The sequence below is a fragment of the Panthera tigris genome, chromosome E2 (assembly GCF_018350195.1).
Source record: "Panthera tigris isolate Pti1 chromosome E2, P.tigris_Pti1_mat1.1, whole genome shotgun sequence".
Classification (NCBI taxonomy): Eukaryota; Metazoa; Chordata; class Mammalia; order Carnivora; family Felidae; genus Panthera; species Panthera tigris.
The window spans coordinates 56,529,270-56,548,438 of NC_056674.1; the positions used below are offsets into that span (position 1 = coordinate 56,529,270).

General features: G+C 52.2%; 1 protein-coding gene across 7 annotated transcripts in view; it reads left to right on the top strand.

Annotated features, from left to right (window-relative positions):
• Window positions 1-19,169, top strand: part of CDH13 (cadherin 13) — a 1,026,978-nt gene that overhangs the window by 932,670 nt on the left and 75,139 nt on the right. The window contains exon 11 of one of the 7 annotated variants that reach the window (XM_042969572.1): window positions 849-1,604. The exons of the other annotated variants lie outside the window; for them this stretch is intronic. Within the exon in view, the coding sequence (XP_042825506.1) occupies window positions 849-873 (25 nt within the window). The 3' untranslated portion in view covers window positions 874-1,604. Of the gene's footprint in view, window positions 1-848; window positions 1,605-19,169 lie in introns of those variants that run through there. 7 annotated transcript variants of the gene reach the window in all.

Genomic DNA, 19,169 nt, shown 5'->3' on the forward strand with positions numbered 1-19,169 from the left:
TCCGGATGCAGGCCTGGCTGTCCGGAGCAAACTAGCCTTACGGTAAACTTGTTAGTGATCTGGGCGAGTGGGAGGCACAGGGCACCCTGAAGAGCTCCTGGCCGATCGCGTCAGGACCAGGCTGACTCTCCAGGGATGCTGCCTCCACACCTGATGCCGGGGAGGAGGGTGGCCTCCGGGCAGTGTTCCCAAATGGCCAGAGGGGTCTGCCAGTGCCAAGCACAGGCTCTGAAAAAAAGAAAAAGGAGCCACCACGTCTGGCCCCCCCCTGCATCTCAGACACTCGACCCATCGTCTCGCCACCATGACTTTGGAAGTCAGCATTGTCTGACTTCACATACAGATAAGGGTATTGCGAATTCAGAGAGGTTCAGTGCCTAGCCCGAGGCTGCCCAGCCTAGTAGCAGAGGAATCAGACTAGAAACAGGACGGTCTGCAAAGTCCGTGCTCTCTGCTCAGTGCCGTGGACTCGGAAGCGTCAGAGCCGGGGGGGGGGGGGGGGGGGGGGGGGGGGGGCGGGGAGCAGACGTTGCCGGTACTTAGAAAGGGAACGTTGGGGTTAGGTTTCCGACAGATAAATGGCAAGCCAAACAAACAACAACAAAAAATCGTCTCCAAAATTTCCGTCTTCGTTTCTTGAGCTCTGTCCGGTGCTTAGAAAGAAGGTGTCGTCGTGACAAGATTTAATTAAATGATCGTTACGTAGGGTACTAGCCTTGACCGGCTGCTCTCGTTGGTACGGTGTTTCGCGGCAAGCTGAAATCGACATGCAGGTCCAAACGCCCGCTCGTCTCCGCAAAAGAAAGTTATTAATCTTTCTTTTCCAAAATCTAATCTTCTTCTCGTAGGAGGAACAGGATAATCAAGTATTAGATGCACTTCTAATAAACACGTGTCATATTTTCCTGATTCGAAACACCTGGAAACGTGTCACGGTCTCCACACAGCCACTTTACCGTGGAGCGAGCTGGCAGACGAGCGGCTCACGTTAGTTTCCAATCCCAAAAGGGGATTTATTTTCACAACAAAACTTTCTGAAATGCCAGATGAACTAGATAAAGGTGCGAACTGTACCAAATCCTATAATAATGTGACTCTGAAATTGCCCTCTTTTTTCTCTCTCTTTCTCCTTTTCCTGCTGGGTACCTGGCAGAGGAAAGATGCAATTTAAATATCAAAGAGAAAGCTTTCCTTAAGTCCTTAGGTGGGGGAACTGGTAGCTTCACAGACAAATGTACAAATTTAGGATGTCTTTAGAGAAGCTTTCCTGTCACTATGTATTTCTACAGCAGGAGCAGAAGAGGGGACTCTGGGTGGGGGAGAGAGCGAACTTCCACGGGCTTGATGTTCCTGAACCCAGGGCTCTGCCCTTGCTGCGTGACTTGGGATGTTGCCAGTCTTGAAAGTGTTAACTTGGTGGGGTTGGGGGGACAGATGTGGTGACAGACAGAGACCTGCGTCTGTCCAGGTTCTTTGTTTAAGACCAGCTCTGGCTGACTTAGGCAAAAGGAGGAATCTGCTGGTAGAGTCGCTGGAGGGCTTATTGAACATGTTTAGAACCAGGCCCGAGGGGCACCTGGGTGGCTCAGTCGTTAAGCATCCTACCTCAGGCTCAGGTCATGATCTCGCGGTTCGTGGGTTCGAGCCCCACCATGGGGCTCTGTGCGGAACAGCTTGGAGCCTGGCACCTGCTTCAGATTCTGTGTCTCCCTCTCTCTCTGCCCCTCCCTCACTAGTACTCTGTCTCTGTCTCTCTCTCAAAAATAAATAAACATTAAAAAAAAAAAAAAAACAGGCCCAAGATAGCACAGGATCTCGGGCATTGCAGAGTCTCTAGGGGATGGGAAATGATGGGTTGGCACAGCCCGACCTCAAAGGGAGAATGAGCCACCTCCCGCCATTTCCCACGGCCTGTGCCCCTCACCCGCAGGGGCTCACGTGCCGGGGGGGGCAGGGGGATGTTGCCTGAGCTGCAGTCAGGAGCCTCCCAACTCAGGGCGCCTGACGGTCCACGGAGATGATGCTCCCAGATGCAGGTGGCTGACGGGGAGGGAGGAAGGAGGTCCCATCCTGTGGATGGAACGTGGAACTGGGAAGGTGGGCCAGACCCCAGAGAGCAGGTCCAGCAGATTGAGGGAGGGACGGGATTCTGGTCTGGAGAGGGCGGGGGTACCGGCAAGAGCCAAGCCCCTGAGACGTATCAAGACCAGGGTGCGAGCCACTGGGACAGGGTACAGGCGTCCCCCGTTACACCACGGGCGGGACGTCAGTGGAGAAAGCCATGTGTTGATCACTGGAGGGGAGGCTCGAGGGAAAATGCACAAGTTTGGAACGCTTTGAAGAGCCTCGTGTTTCTACCGTCGGTCACCACAGATACGACCCATGTCATGAGCTGCCAGGACCGTCCTCGGAGTGGCCTAGCCCAAGGCGGCCTCAAGTGATGGGGACGCAGGGACTCAGCATGAGAACGCAGGTGCTCAGAGCATGTCCTTTTTGCATCTTTTGGCTCTACTGTCCCCCGCGGTCGGCCACATCCTCAGCCCCATCTGTAGGGCCACCAGCAGTGCCGGTCCTCGGCCCCAGCGGCATGCTTCCCAATCGAAAGTTCAAGCCCAGGGCCAGGCTTGGGTCTCACAGAGCCCAGTTGGACACACGGCCCATCTCTGAGCCCCACAGAACAGCAGGGGGGTAGAGTGTGCCCACCGCGGGCCCCAGGTCCCATCACGACCACCAAAGGAGTTCAGGGGGCTCTTCCCAGGAGATGAGAACGGATGCTGTGTCATCAGGACCCACAGAGTCACTGTGACCAAGTCCAATTTTTGAGTCCCCTCAGGAAATACCACTGAGGTGTCTGTCTGTGGCTGGTTTGCCTAAGAGTTCTAGCATTTACAAATTGAGCTGAGCAGTGTCTGGAGAAAGCAAAGTAAGTGTGTGTGTGTGTGTGTGTGTGTGTGTGTGTGTGTGCGCGCGCGCCTCACACGCTTCTCTCTCTGGCCACACTCCTCACACACATCCCTTCCTGCTGGGGCCACACGGTGGCCCAGAAGTGCCCCCCGTTTCTCAGCCTGGCACTGACCGGGCCCCCCTGCTGCTGGTTCTGAGCTCATCCAAGGCACAGACAGCCGTGTGGCTGACAGGTTGAGCCATTGTCACAGGAGCCTTTTGGGAGAAGAGGTCTGTTAATTACTTGCCGCCCTTGATCCGACACACTGAGAAGCGCCGTCCCCGAGGGGCTGTGTGTGCAGGGGGTGAGCAGGGCGGCAGGGCGGGGCCAGCCAGGCTGGGACCCAGGTCTCTGACGACCCGCGCTTGGCTGCCCAAAATTCTCCGAAAGGCACGGTGACCTTGTGAGCGGTCCTGTTATTGTTGGCTTAGTGATGCTTTGGGGAGCAGGCGTGGGAAGAGGGAGGGAACCCTTCATCTCAAGGAGCGCTCTGAGTTCAGATGACGGAGGTGCACATAAGATGCTGTCCCAGCCATCCTGCCCCGGAGGGTGTCCATCCCGTCAGAACCACTGCCTTGAGTTCTGCCACCACGCAGGTCGTGGCAGGTGCCCCTGTCTGTGTGTGTGACTCTGTGTGTGTCCGTGTAGCTTTCTTTCTGTGTCCCTCTCTGTTTGTGCCTGCCTCCCTTGGTATCTCCTTTGCTCTGTCTGTCCCTTCCTTGTCTCCCTCTCTGTGTCTCTGCCTCCCTCTCCCTGGCACCCACCCCATCACTGCCTCTCTGTCTCTCTCATCCGCTCCCCTCTGTCTGGTGTTCTGCCCCGTCCCCTTCCTCCCCGCTCTCCTCCTCCCCCTCCTCCCTCCCCCTCCTCCCTCCCCCTCCTCCCTCCCCCTCCTCCCTCCCCCTCCTCCCTCCCCCTCCTCCCTCCCCCTCCTCCCTCCCCCTCCTCCTCCCTTCTCTGCCTCTCCCCACCACCACTTGGTGCATCTCTATCCCCAGATGCTCTGTGACCCCCCAAAACCCTACTTTCACCAGGCACCGGGAGCCTTGACAGGCACGTGGCCTCTTCCCTGAGGGCAGGCTCCCTCGCCCTCAAAGCAGGACACCTCCTCCCCACCCCCAGCCCCCACAGAACTTAGGAACTTCTAACGAATTCCCGTCCTGGCTGGCATCCGGTCTCCCATGATGCAAGGCGGGTCTCATCTCGGCCCCACGTTGGCAATGCTGGCCCCCCGCTAGGGACGCTTTCATCACACCAGGGAACAGTAAAGTCTGTGAAAGGCGCCTTGATCTCTGAGAAGCCGGCAACGCTAAAGACAGGAGGTGTCCAGGCATCAGAGTGAATACTCTCCCTAAAAAGCCCGAGTTATCAAGACTTGTTAAAAAGGCCGTCGCATTGCGCTCTTAGCCAAATCAAAATGGACATCAGTGGGCTGGTGACAGATGAAATTCTTCTTTTTAATGACTTGTATCTTCTTATCCTTATTATAAAGTTAAGATAGTTCATGGAGGAGACTTTTGAAAAGGCAGTTAAGAATAAGGAAGATGATAAAGAATCCGTAATAGCTCCTATAATACCCTCTTAACAACTTGGGTATAGCTCCCTCAGTCACGTGTGAGGGGGCTTCCGTTTTTATTACCGGAATTGGCTCTCATCACCCGTCCTGTTCTGGAACCTCCTGTGCCTCCTTCCCAGTATATGGCGAAGAGCTTTTCCGTGTCAAGACACAGCCATTATTATTAATTGCTTGGTAGTATTCTCTTATTCTATTACATGGATGTTCTCATTTATTCATTCATCTCCTTGTTACTGGATATTTAGAGTGTTTCCAGTTGCATGCAATTATTTTTCTAAAAAGGTCAGTGGCCATGCTTATAGCTAAATTGTCTGATGCATCATTAATTTCCTGAAGAATTTTTCGAAAGCTCTTCGAGCCAAAGGATGCGTATTGTTAATGCCTTTTGTCATCTAAAAACTTCTTTTTTTTTTTTGTACCGAAATTTATATTGTCCCTTCTGATTTGAATCGATGTCATGATTAGAAAGCTCCTCTGCTCCCAGGTCGTGTCGATACTGACGTGGTCTGAAACAGAGCCCCTCTCTCCCCACCACCCCGGCCCCCTCCAGACAACGCTCCTGCCTTCTGGGGGAACCCTGTCTCCACGTCCTTGAGACAGGAGCCAGACATTTCTCCGTGACATTTTGGGGTCTCTGACGAGGAGCAGGCTTGTGCAACGGAAACTATTGGCTAATTACTATCAGAAGGAACAGCTCAATGATGATTATGCTAATATGGGAATGACTGCCCGACGTTCTCCAGCAGCGACGTGAATAGCAGGGACTAACCCTGGCATCCTGTCTGTTGATTTGGCTGCTCTGGGGACGCAACCAGCAGCCCGATCCTCTCGAAGGGCTTGAGAGGACTTATTTCACTGTGTTGCATAATCAAGGGATTTCTGCCGAGGCAACCAAGTAGCAATTCCAATTCTGAACATCTTTCAGACAGAGCTCATCCTGTCCAGGGGCTGCAGTAAACCACTCTGCAGCAGGGACTTTTGCCTACACACTGAATAGATGAGATGTGTGTGGAGGAGAAATGTGGTCCCCAGCGATGTGAAATGACCTATCACTGCTCAACATGTGTTTGGAAAGGATCATTCATCCAGGGGGCTCTGTGAGGGTGTGTCGAGCGGCACCGTATCTGTGAGGATTAAGTCTCGCTGAAGACAATAGGAAAATTCAAAATGACAGTGGCTCAGAGAAGATAGAAGTCTATTTTCTCTTTCTCACCTAAGTCCAGAGTAGCCATGGCAGTGTGCAGGGTGTGGATGGCAGTTCCTCAAAGGTGTCAGGGGCCCAGGATCCTTCCTGCTCGCCATTCGACCATCTCCAGGTTGGCGTCCCCTTCCTCGTGGACTGTGAGGGTTGCTAGTGCACCAGCTTTCACATCTGCGTTCCAGACAGTGAGATGGGAGAAAGGGAAAGAAGGGAGTCTCCTGTCTTTGAAGGAGATTTCCTGGAAGTCAGCCCCATTTCTGTTTAAATCTCAATGGCCAAGATTAGTCACGTGACCACACCTAAGTGCAGGGGACACGAAGACATGGGGTCATTTAGCTGGAAAGAACCCAGCTTTGGAGACTGGGATTCTTTAGGAAAGAAGAAAAGAAGCGTGGACAGCATGAGATAACTGACATTTCTACCGCGAGAATCTTTGAATATTGAAACTTTCTACATAATAAAAAAAAAAAACACACACAGGATAAACTGAATTATTTTTTAATTTCTTTTGTAATGTTTACTTTTGAGAGAGAGACAGAGCATGAGTGGGGGAGGAGTCAAGAGGGAGGGAGACACAGAACCCGAAGCAGGCTCCGGGCTCTGAGCTGTCAGTACAGAACCCACCGTGGGGCTCCAACTCACGAACCATGAGATCGTGACCTGAGCTGAAGTCGGACGCTTAACCCACTGAGTTACCCAGGCGCCCTCAGGGTAAACTTTAAAAGTTACCACGTGCCACGATACTAGATTTTTACACAACCGACATAATAGATAAGCGTGTTGTGAAAAACAACTGTTTGATAAAAGCACAAGGATTAAAGCTAGTCTTTGGTTCGTTCGTTTATTCATTCACTGAGTTTGCTTAACGGTATTCATTTAGAGCCCAGTGGGGCCCTGACGCTTCTAGCTGTCGTGCATTCACTCGTGCAAGAAACGGTCTCTGCCTACAGCCTCTGGGGAACTTGCAGTCGTGAGAGCAAGAGCATGTCCTCCCTGGGAAAGAAGGAAGGGGGCAGGAGGGCAAGGAAGGCAGAAGATAAATGGTTTCCTGGGGAAGCAAGAACCAGCGGTCCCTAGCTGGGGAGGAAGAGCTTCCGAGCATCACTGTGGTCTCACTTGTCAACAGATTCCTGAATTCCCCAGAAAGCCCACTATCCCCCTGCCTCCGTGCAGGCCTCCGTCTCCTGGGAATTGGGTGCCAGCCCAAACTGGCAGAGATGTCCACCGTCCACCCCCCTGCCCCCTGAGACACGTGCTTGGGAACGATGGTACCGGGACTAAAACGCCTAGCGTTGTTCTCTAAAAGTTCACCAAAAGCACCGCCACCAAAGCCATTTAGTTCCTACAACCCTGTAAATGAGACCTTTCTCATCTCCCTTGTTGCTGATAGGGAAAGCAGAGGCCTCTGAGCCCCCCTCTGTGGGAGGAGAGCGGGCAGAGGTGTGCGGAGGCCTGCTGAGAGCCCCGGGGGGCTTTGCTGGCACCCACTGAGCCCAGAGAGGCGGCCCTGACCTTGCAACTGCACTCCCCGGGCTCTCTAGACATTCAGCACCAACTTTCTCACGCTTTACTGTCATCCCCGCCCTAATCCCCCAACGTCTCCAGTACCATCACAGAATTACGCACTGCAGGCCCAGCACCTGGACCTTCAGATTCTCCAGGGACCTACCAAGGTGCCAGGGACCTGAACATCTAGCCTATTATCTTCACGATTTGAAAAGAAGACAACAACGCTGAAATTAACGAATATCGAGCGCCGAGAGCATCGCGACGACCTTTTCAAATTTACGATCGGCGAACCCATCTTTACCTTTGCAGGCCGTCTGTAGGGCCCCCCTGGCAGGAATGTCTGAGCGTGCACTAGAGAAACCATAGGGGATTGTAGATGAGAATATTCCCGGTCGCCAAATAAGGCCAAAAGCAAAAGCAGAAACGTCGTTTCAAACGTTCTACAGGAACAAAATGTGTTTGCAGGGTGGGTACATTCCAGGGTTTTTGGTAAGACTTGTGCTGAGGCCACCACAGGCAGAGAAGATTCTTCGAGGCTGGAAATTTTTGAGACGGTCGCCGCCCGGCCAGGGCCAGGCGGATGGGCGAGCTGGGTAAACAGGCACAGATTGGTGGCAGCCGGGTTGCAGCTGTCTGTGCATAGACATGTTTGTGCATAAGCAGGCGTCGTTTATCGGTATTATTATTATTGTTATTCACCTTCCGATATCGACGAATGCCCACCACCCATGACAGCATCTGCACGTGGCCTTGTTTTAAACCAATCCCAGGAGTGAGGGCTGAGCGGGACAGACAGGCCTCGGACTGGACTTCCCACGGCCAGGAGGGTTGCAGTCGGGAGCCACGCCCATCAGCCGGCCCTTGTTCTGGAGCCTTGATCCAAATTGAGCCTGTGCTTTGAACACAGAATACCTGAATCAGATCCAGATTACATCCTCGTCTCTCTGAACACTGCTTTGCCCACTTTGTCCTCATGTCCTTGAGTCTTTTTTCAGTCTTTTCCTTTCTTCTCCCCTTTTGGACATGGAGGCCTTTTAGCTCCGGGGTGGAGTCCGTTCATGGGCTCAAGCAGATACAGGAGGCCCCATGCAATGATGAAAAGTCAGCCCCCAGTGACTTGTTAAAATGCCCCGTTTCAGTTTGCGCTGCTATTCGTGCAAACCCTTTTAACACCTTGTTTAATATCGGAGCCCATTCAGAGCAAATCACCAAAATGAGGGTAAATCGGGTGAAAAACCATGGGCTGTCTACGGGACATTTTGTTCTGTATCTTCTACGATCTTTGGAAGCAGATGTCAAAACTCAGTCCACTTGGAAGTGTGGATTTTGTCATCACTGACATTTTCAGGAACACACAAGCTCAAAATGTATAGTAGCGTACCATTTATTGGGCCGGAAAATGAAGCTTTCAGGCTCCTTTTTATTTAAAAAAAAAAAAAAAAAAAAAAAAAACAGATTTCAAAACCAGATTTAAGAGTTTCATTTGGGGTGACTCCCACCTGTTAAATTTTAATCAGAAGTTAAAGGCTAAATAATAACAATTCTACCTGGGGAAATTAACCGAAGAGCCTCCCTCTACTAAAATATATTATTAACGCTTCGTCTTAATTAAATGTGGCTACTGACCTCGATAGCAGGATTTGGAGTGAGGTCCTTTCTGTTTTGTTTTGTTTAATGAATGATTCTTTTCTCGAGTCAACAAACACAGAGCTTGAGATGTAAATGAATTGTTTACAGTGGCGCCTTTGTAGTTTTTAATTAAAGTGCGGCTCTCCCATTGGAAGTTTATGGTGGCAATACATTTTATTGCCTACTCCGCTGTAGAGTTTTTAATTATTGATGTAAATGTATTAGCACAGCTGACTCTTATTTTCAGTGGTCAGATTTTGTGTTATGAAGATGCCAGTGGAAAACAAGGTCTAATAAATTAAACAACCGAAGTTTTAAAGATTTAACATCTTCCGCGGCTAAAAATAGAATTCTGGCTTTTATCATGATCCAGGGGTGGAAGGTTTTCATTATTAACCTCAATTAGAGGCACTCGATTCAGGTGACATGAAAAGAGCTGACCATTTGGATAAACAATGCAAAAGTCATTTTACAATCCAACCGCCTTTCTAACATCCGTCTACACGGGTTGTTCTAAATCTGCCACGGGCCAGACTTTCATTACTGAAAGCATGGTTTTGAATTGGTTATATTTGAATATAATTATGACGGTCATCCTTGCCTGCCTGAGAAATTAATTCTCATAGCCAGCATACAAAATATTGACAAACGCTAATATGGTTTCTTGCCCACTGTTTTCGAAGCTGTTAAATCTGCTTAGCTGGGTGTTTTGTTGTTGTTGTTGTTGTTGTTTTAATTTTAATAAAGGCGTTTGCAATAGACCAGCGTTGCTGCAGACGCTCCCCGTATCGTATTGATTGAGAAAGCCGTACGTCTCAGGATGGCAAGAGAAGTCAGCCGAGTGGAGAGGAGCAGGCTTATTTTATGGGTGCTCTTTGTCAATCACCAACACCAGGCAGCCCCCGAACACATCTAGGGGGGGTCTCGTGAAGGGCTCATCACGACCTTATACTAACGCAGGTAAATAACCGTAGACAGCGAGCCACACAGCTAATTCAAGAAGCGTGTTTCAACAGCAGCTCCCAGTTTGCATTTTCAAGTGATGAGGCTCTAAACTGTCGTCCTCCCACATAGTTTAATTCAGGGGGTTCCCTGTGTATCCTAACAGTGGGTTTCAGGAGAAGATCAGACCTCGTAGAGCCGGCTCGGAACAGCCTCGCATGCCTGTGCGGAGTGGGGCCTCTGGATCTGGACTAGGGTTGGGCTGGGATAAGCCAGCTCTTCAATCATTGAATCACTCATTCATTCCACGGGTGTCTGACGAGCACTTACGACACGTCGGCCCTTTTCTAGGCACTGGGGACACGGCAGCAACACAAACAGTTAAAAAGATGTGTCGTCATGAAGGTTATAGGCCAATGGCAGAGGGGGAGAGGAAGCAAACAAGAAAACAAACGAGCAAAATGAAAAGCATAGTAGTGGGCGGTCAGTGCAAAGAAAGAAAAAAGGCAGAAAGAAGTGAAGGTCTGAAAGTCGCCGATGGCGTGGCATTTCGGTAACGAACTGAAGGAAACAGGGGTGAGCCGTGCACGTATCTGCGGAAGAGTGGTCCAAGCCAGGGGCGGGGGGGGGGGGGGACGACAAGTGCAAAGGCCCTGAGGCAGGATGTGCGGAGGTATGAGATACAGGGGGTGAGGTATCACTGGGTCTGGTGCAGAGTGGGTGAGGTGGGGAGAGGAGATCAGAGGTGCACGGGGGTAAAGCTTTTACTCTGAATAAGACAGGAAGTTAAGCCGTGGTGGCTTTAGAGAAGAGTAAGTGGGGAGGGGTGGTGGGGAAGGGAGACGGCAAAGACCAGTGGGGAGGGTCCTGCAATAAGCCAGGTAGGTGAGAGGTGGCACGGCTTTGGACTTCGCGTTGGCGGTATGTGCCGTGAGAAGAAGCCTTACTGAATGTGTCTGGAAGGTGATGGCAGTCGGGTTGTGCGGACCAACCACGTGTGTGAGAGAGACACACACACACACACACACACACACACACACACACACAGATGCCCAGGTTTTTGTCCTAAACAACTGGAAGATGGGGTGGATGGTTATGAAGCAGACAGGCTCACTAGGGAAGGGACTCGGAGGAGGTATCAGAAACTCAGTTTTTTTGTCTGTTTACTGTTCATTTATTTTTGAGAGAGAGACAGAGCATGCGTGGGGGAGGGGCAGAGAGAGAGGGAGACAGAACCTGAAGCACGCTCCAGGCTCTGAGCTGTCAGCACAGAGCCCGACACGGCGCCCGAAATCACGAACCGTGAGATCGTGACCTGAGCCGAAGTCGGACACGTAACCGACTGAGCCACCCAGGCGCCCCAGGAACTCGGTTTTGATGGTACTGAGTTTAAGGCAGAGACAGGGAGCAGGGATGGACAGCAGGCAGGGTCTGGGCTAGACAGAAAAGTCTGGGTGTCGTCCACGTCCACATGAAATTTAAACGCCCGAGTCTTTGAGATTCCCCCAGAGGTGAGGAGGCCCAGGGGTGGCCCTGCCTGGCATGTTCTACGTGAGGCCTGCCTCCTGAGAATAAGTGAGCCAGCCGCAGTTAAATACAACAGGTGCTCTTGCCCGGGCAGCCAGACCTCAAAGCAGCAGAACCAGAGTCTACACAGGCACCACTTTCTGGACCCAGGATGGAGTGGACACTCAGCCAGCGGCCGATGAGCCTGGCTCTGCCCGTCTCCTTCTCTCCGGCCACCAGCATGTCGCGCCCTCTGCCCGGGTCCAGTCCTCCGCCGCGGTCACCCTGAGTTCGCCTGTTTCTTACAGCCGCGCTGATGTGCTCGCGGTCATGACAGAGTAGCTGGCATTTACTTTGTCCCAGGCTCTGTTCTCTGTGGCTCGTATGCTCGGTCACGTGTAATTTCCCAACAACCCTGTAAAGAGGGTGCCTCGGTTACCCCTCTTCAGAGGTGAGGACGGTGAGGCTCAGCGAGATTCAGGAACACCCCCAGAGGCACACGGATTCCCACGCAGGAGCTCCGGCTGTGGGACATACCTCGCACCTTCCGGCTCCGCTGCCCCCAGACCAGACTCTCGCTGGAGAAGCTCAGCCCTCGGTGTGCATTTGCCAAAAACCTCAACAGCCTTGCTCTATCAGACTCCACTTCTCAGAACCACCCTGCACATTCTGTTTCTGGTTTTTGCTGATCGCCCCGAAATCGATGACACCCACCGGTGCCGAACACCCCACTGAGACCCTCTGCTGCCCAGATGTCTGGGGTGGGGAGGCGGCCCAGGCAGGGCCGCGTGGGTAGAAGTGGCCGAAAGCCCTCAGCGTTTCGTGCGTGCGGGCACCTTCTCGCCACCATCATCCGGCAGGGACGCCTCCGTCCCTGGGTTTCCCTGTTTCCTGTGCTTCCTGCTCATACGGCTGCGTTCCCAAGAGCAAGGCTCCATCATCACATCACTTTCGATGCTGCCAGGCTTTGCTGGAGGAGGTTAGACAATCACAAAGGTGAAACGTGTTTTCCCAACGCGTGCAGGGGAAACAGACGTTGACTTCTCGCTCCATTGGAGAATCAGTCTTGTCTCCAGGGGCTGCCCCAGAGGGCCCCCCCGGGTCTCACGTGGCCTTGCAGAGAGGGCTGCCACAGCCCCGCGGCTCTCGTGGCTCTGCCAGTCCGGTGCCCTGAGTTCAAATCCCCACCCATCCGCTTCCAGGCGTGTAACCTTGGGCAGACATCCAGTTCCTCCAGCCTCACTTTCCCCTCTTATAAGGTGGGGGCAATAATGTCTGGGCTGCAGGGTCACTGTGGAGGGTAAAGCAGATAATTCAGGAGAAACGCTTGAAGCACAGAGCCTGGCACATAGTAGGCACTCAATGAACCGATTAGCATTCTTGGCCCAGAGTTTAAACGTAGCCATTCTCTAAAGGAGGCTCTTCAAGAATGAGAAGGATGTTTTCCTACAATCCGTGGTTTCCACGCATTGCAAACTTGCAATAAGCAAGTCTGCGGAAACACTTACTAGGGTTATTAGTGGAAATTAGTCACAGCTCCCAGGAACGATGGCACATCCACAGCCAGGCCAGGGTATCTCACTGCTAAAAGCCTCATCATGATGGCAGTCTCCTCCTCATTCCCGGGGAATTGAAGGTAGCAGAAAGAAGTTTCTGAAGGCTCAGCCTTGTCATCTGCCGTTTGCTTGCCTGCAAGCAGTCCTCAGAGATGACGGGGCACGTGGACGCGTGGTGAGCAATTATTAAACACACGTTGCAAACAACTGATTTTTGAAGGTTTGCAGCTTGGCTTTTCGGGGGACAGGTATGCTCGATCTTGCAATCTTTCTAGAGCATACGTGTAACAGTCCTATTTTCTGCTAGTACAACGGTTCCTGGTTCGGGTATCAGGATTAAATTGATCCGTAGGTTAAGATGCTCTGCAAAGCATATGACGCCATGCAAATAACACCATGACTAGGAGAGACTGTCACCCAGGCAAGCTGAGGACCTGGTCGAATGTCTGAAGGGAGATGAAACAAAGGAGACTTAACAGTGAGTAGGAGAGGGCGTTACATTTCAGGACCTCCGATTGGTGACTTCTGGTGTGCAGGGTCTGTCGGGATCCATGGCTGCAAGCAGCAGAAACCAGCATCAGCTACATTACGTGGAATAAAACAAGAATTGACGAGATTGATTTTGGGGGTCACAGAAGGGCCGGGAGACCAGAGGAGAAGCTGGGAAAAAAATGAGTGGTCACCAAATGGAGCCAGAGAGGAGAGACGATTGAGGCTGCGGCAGTCTAACTCAGCCTGGCACTTGAGCACTTGAGTTAGACCTCCCAGGGCAAGAGCATGATGCCCCCAACCCCCCCCCCCACACACACACACACGCACACACACACGGAGAACATCTGATTCGCTGGAGCTGACCCACTCCCACTGTATCCAGGAAAGAATGGGAGCTCGACCACGACCACCCACGACCACCCAAAACAGGGGTCTGCCCAGAGAGGAGGCCTGGGGTGCTGGGAGGAATCAAAAATATGGTGAACAGCCCGAATGACGGATATCCACACACCCTTCCCGTGATTCTGAGTTTTCCCGCCATGCCCCGGATGATCCATGCTGGGCACTCGGGCCACGGCTGTCCCCAGACGCACGACGTGAGGGACACACGCTGGCACACGGAGTAATTGCGCTGAGAGTCTCTGTCTCAGAAGGAGCACAAGCCCTGGACGGAAGCAGGGGTGTGGCTCCGGAGGGCTGGGCAGCCCAGGGCCGCTCGAACAGGGGGCGGTGAGCAACGCGTTCCCCTGGGGAGGACACTTTTAGGGAGCACCAGAAAACTCAGCCATCAAGACAGTCTTTTAATGCAATATTTTTTTATGTCAAAATTAACACAAAATTTCATGTTAAACAAAATATCACACCTGTAAGTAAAGTAGGATCGATGTTGCTGATTTTCTTCCACCTCTGATATGACCGGGCACAGAAGGTGAGGGCTCCTTGGGGCCCGCTTCGTCTGTAAATTTAAAGGGTGGGATCGGGGCGCAGAACCCTCCTTACCCATGGAAATCCATACCTGGGCTCAAAAGGAAAGCAAGAGAAACCTGTGGGTCAATAAATAATGTTTAAAATGATTCAGGAAAAGGAATAAAGGAGTAGGAATTGTGAATGAAAATAAAGCAGAATGACATAGGAAAGGCAAATGTGAAAAGCAACTAAACGCAGCATCTGTAGATGTGATGGTGCGATAGCTCGTTCCCACGCTGGGCACCCCAGAAGTGGGTGTGGCTCTCCCCATCCTACAGAGGAACAGAGGTACCCAGATATGCTCAGGGTTGAAAAGTTAGTGAGTGGAAGGGATGGAAGTCAAATTCACATATGCTTATGCCAAAGAGTTTTTTAACAAGGAAAGTATTTCTTTTATTTTGCAAGAGGAGAAATCATCATTTAAAAACAAACAAACAAAAAAAAAAAAAAAAACGCACCCAGCAGAACCTACTGCCTCCTTCAGATCGCATAGAATGATTCTCAAATTCTCTTCCAAATGGGATTTTTATTTCACAAGCTAAGCTGAGGGTCAGGGTTCAGAGGGTCAGTTTTGTCTCTATTCTGTGCTTGAATTCTTTGTGTCTGGGGTTTCTTTTAAAATGTGTAGAGACGGTGGGGCGCCTGGGTGGCACAGTCGGTTAAGCGTCCGACTTCAGCCAGGTCACGATCTCGCGGTCCGTGAGTTCGAGCCCCGCGTCAGGCTCTGGGCTGACGGCTCGGAGCCTGGAGCCTGTTTCCGATTCTGTGTCTCCCTCTCTCTCTGCCCCTCCCCCGTTCATGCTCTGTCTCTCTCTGTCCCAAAAATAAATAAAAAACGTTAAAAAAAAAAATTTAAAATGTGTAGAGACAGGAGGACCAGAGGGGCCAGCAGAGTGAGAAGTGAAAAAATGGCTCTTATGGCCCCGGCTGGCGTCCTTCTGAGCGTCCTTTATGGGACACCCACAAATGAGCTGTTCTCTGGAAATGGAGGTGAGCTGTTCTCCCAGGAGCCACCCAAGAGCAATGACGGGCCAGTGATTCCAGTCAGATGCTTCACCCTTGCTGTCTAAAAATCAAACATCTCTGGGACTCCTGGCTGGCTCATTCAGTTAAGCATCCGACTTCGGCTCAGGTCACGATCTCGTGGTTCGTGGGTTCAAGCAACTCGTCGGGCTCTGTGCTGACAGCTCAGAGCCTGGAGCCTGCTTCGGATTCTCTGTCCTCCTCTCTCTCTGCCCCTTTCCCCGTTCATGCTCTCTCTCTCTCTCTCTCTCTTCCTCAAAAATAAATACACATTAAAAAAAATTTTTTTTTAATGAATAAAAATCTTAAAAAATAAAAATTAAACATCTCTGGCTCACCGAGTAAATATTTCACAAATACTTACATCGATTGTCCGGTCACTAGGGAGATGCATCTACTAACGTGAGCAAGTGTATCTTCAGTCTCTGCGTTTCCTGCAACTGCTCTGAGCACCTTGGTCTAAGCCACATCCCCATTCACCTGGACGGTGATCCCTGGCCCGAGCCGGCCTCCTCATCGTGCTGTGTCCACACCGTATCCTTCTGCGGCCGGCCTTGCTCTGCACCGGCTTCTCCCTCTCTCCTGGCCGTCTCCGCTCCCACCGCGTGGCCTTCCCCGCCTGTCTTCTCCGCTCAGGAACTGTGCAGAAATCATTCTCTCTGCTTTGGATCACCGACCCTCATTATGCACACGTGCTGTGTTTGCAAATTCGACAAGCTGAGGTGGATTTGTAGCCCCAACACACTTTCCGTATCTTCTCGGTCCCTGGCAGAGACGTGCGTGGAACAGTGGTACATCTGAGCCTCCCGACACGCCCCTTCCCAGCCGAGGTCCAAAGAGGAGACGCTCGGCCTTCTTCCTTCGGCTGTCATACGGTGACCAGGCATGCTTTCGAGGTCTCTTTGGTGCTCCATTTTTTTTGCATTTTTGGGCTTTGGGTGGTGATTTTGCCGTCTGAAATGGCCCCGGCGCGGTGCTGTCTGGTGTTGGTAACAGCGAGAAGCTGGGAGGGGCCTTATGGAGAAAATAATGTGTTGGATGAGTTCCTTCAGGCCCCAGTTCTAGGGCTGCTGGCCATGCACTTAATGTTAATGATCGAAAATGTGTGTTGAATACGGTGTCTTTCGACAGAAACACACATAAAATAAGGCGATGTAATGATTAGCTGAAAAAAACGTGACCACAGTCTCGCAGGAGCCCAGGAGCAGCGGCTGGTGTCACTAATTCAGCGCTCACAGTGCCTAGACCGCGGCCACGGAGAACGGCTAGGATGGACAGCTTGCCCGTATGTTTGCTGCCTGTCTGCCCTGTCCCTGGGCTACAAGCCCCGTGGAGGCAGGGGCCACATGAGTCTTGACACATAACGGGCAATCAATACGTTTTTGTGGAATTGATGAATAAATTGGAAATAAGCCATGATTTTCAAAGCCAGTTTTTCCTCAGGCTCTAGACTGTAGTGAGTCCTGTTCCGGGGCTCCCAGTTAACCCCTCTTGGCAAAGTCTACAAAGGGCTTGCCATCAGGGTCTGACTCTAACAAACAGTGTGAGTGAATGCTGATTCAGTGTTCTTACTCGACTATTACGCGATGCTCTGCTTTGGGCCTCCCCTCTGGGCTTCAGAAGATGAAAGTGGAGACTCCCCCCACCTCTCCCAGTGCCCCTGGCCAGGCACTGAGGCCCTGCTGAACCTCTTGGAGGCCATCTTGGGCGGTGATGGTGCCACCCAGCTGTTCAGGGTGCCGCGGCCGTGGAAGGCTCTCGAGAGGCCACGAGTATCTGTAGCTTGGTGCCTCCTGGGGAGAGGCTACCCTGACAAGCCACGTGACTCCTCCCTGCACCAAGAAGTTACTCCCAGGAAGACTGTTACCCCAAACGAGCCCATTAGTTTGGAACACCTAGAGCTGGTTTGCTAACGAGCAGGCTCGTTGTTTCCTTCACAGCTTCTGTGAGTGCGGGAGTCCGAAAACTTCCCATCCGGGGTCAGATGATAAGTGGAGGCTTCGTGGGCCCCACGTTCTGTCGCAACTACTCGACTCTGCTGTTACAATGCGAAAGCCGCCACGCGGACCGATAGGCGCGGCTGTGTTCCAGTAAAACTTTATTCACACAAGCAGTCGGAGGGCCGGATTTGCCCTGTGGACCACGGTCTGCCAGTCCCTTCAGTAGGTTCCTTCCCACGCGATGGGGTCTAGAGTGTTCTACTCTGCACCGTAAGCCCTTTGAGGAAGGACTGAGTCACGTGCGCTTTTCTCTCCACAACATCCGGCACGGTGCCCGCCCCATAGCAAGCCATCAACCAACCCTTGCTAAACATGTGACTTTTAGGACACGGCCCCCCAAACTCAGGTGTCGTGAGACACGCCAAGCAGGTGAGAGGGAATCTGAGGCCCGGTGACATTCCATCTGTCTTCATCCTACATCCTGTTGTCGATACTCAAAACAGCAGCAGTTGGTTTTCTGACAGTAAATCAAAACAATACTCCTGTATTCGTTCAACAAACAGCCAGTGAACGTGGGGGCAGCATCCAGATGTCAGCTGGGATCCGCCCGCCCTTGAGACTTGAGTAAACTCGTGACAAATCCTGATTCCGTGCCCCGGAGCAGACCAAAGGCTTCCCCACGATTCACGCAGATTCCGGAGGGCTGGAGAAAGGGGCCCCGCCTCTCGAGCTCGGGTTCCGCTCTGACAAGTCAGCTCCATTTCTCACTGCCTCGCTGTCCTGCACGTGTCAGGCTGCCGTGTTCCACGTCCACGTTGCCCTTTCCCTCACTCCTTTCGGGCGCATGAGCACACGCACGTGCAGAACAGATGGTGACTCCTCTCCGGTCTCCAACCTCCCCTCTCAGGCCCCCACTTTTTTGGAACAGCTTCGTAGAGGTGTGGCTGACGTGCCATGAACTGCACATACTTCTAAGTGGATAATTTGCTGGGGCGCCTGTGTGGCTCCGTTGGTTGAGCGTCTGACTCTTGATGTCGGCTCAGGTCGTGATCCCAGGGTCGTGGGACTGAGCCCTGCGTCGGGCTCCACGCTGAGCTTGGAGCCTGCTTGAGATTCTCTCTCTTTCCCTCTGCCCCCTCCCCTGCCCATGAAACTCTCACCCCTGCTTGAGATTCTCTCTCTTTCCCTCTGCCCCTCTCCCCTGCCCATGAAACTCTCACCCCTGCTTGAGATTCTCTCTCTTTCCCTCTGCCCCTCTCCCCTGCCCATGAAACTCTCACCCCTGCTTGAGATTCTCTCTCTTTCCCTCTGCCCCTCTCCCCTGCCCATGAAACTCTCACCCCTGCTTGAGATTCTCTCTCTTTCCCTCTGCCCCTCTCCCCTGCCCATGAAACTCTCACCCCTGCTTGAGATTCTCTCTCTTTCCCTCTGCCCCTCTCCCCTGCCCATGAAACTCTCACCCCTGCTTGAGATTCTCTCTCTTTCCCTCTGCCCCTCTCCCCTGCCCATGAAACCATCACCCTGTCAGGGAGTGTACTCCCAGAAGGGCCCCTTTGTCACCCTCCCTCCTGCCCCTCTCCCCGCCTCCCTGCATCCTCCGGAGAATCACGAATCACTCTGGGTCACTCTGGGTGAGTGCACATTTTCTAGAGTTTGACATGAATTGGGTCATGGAGTACATACTCGTTGTCTGGCTTCTTTCGCTCAGCACAACGATTTGGGGGTTTGTCCGTGCCATGAAATTACCGGGAAGGACAGACATCCAGCCAAACCCAGGGGTGCCTTCTGGGGGCGGGGGAAGGAGACTGAGGGTTGGGGCAAGTCCCCCTCTATTTCTTCGGTTTGCAGGTTTTTAGAATAGTCTCCTATTTCCTTTTTTGGTTAT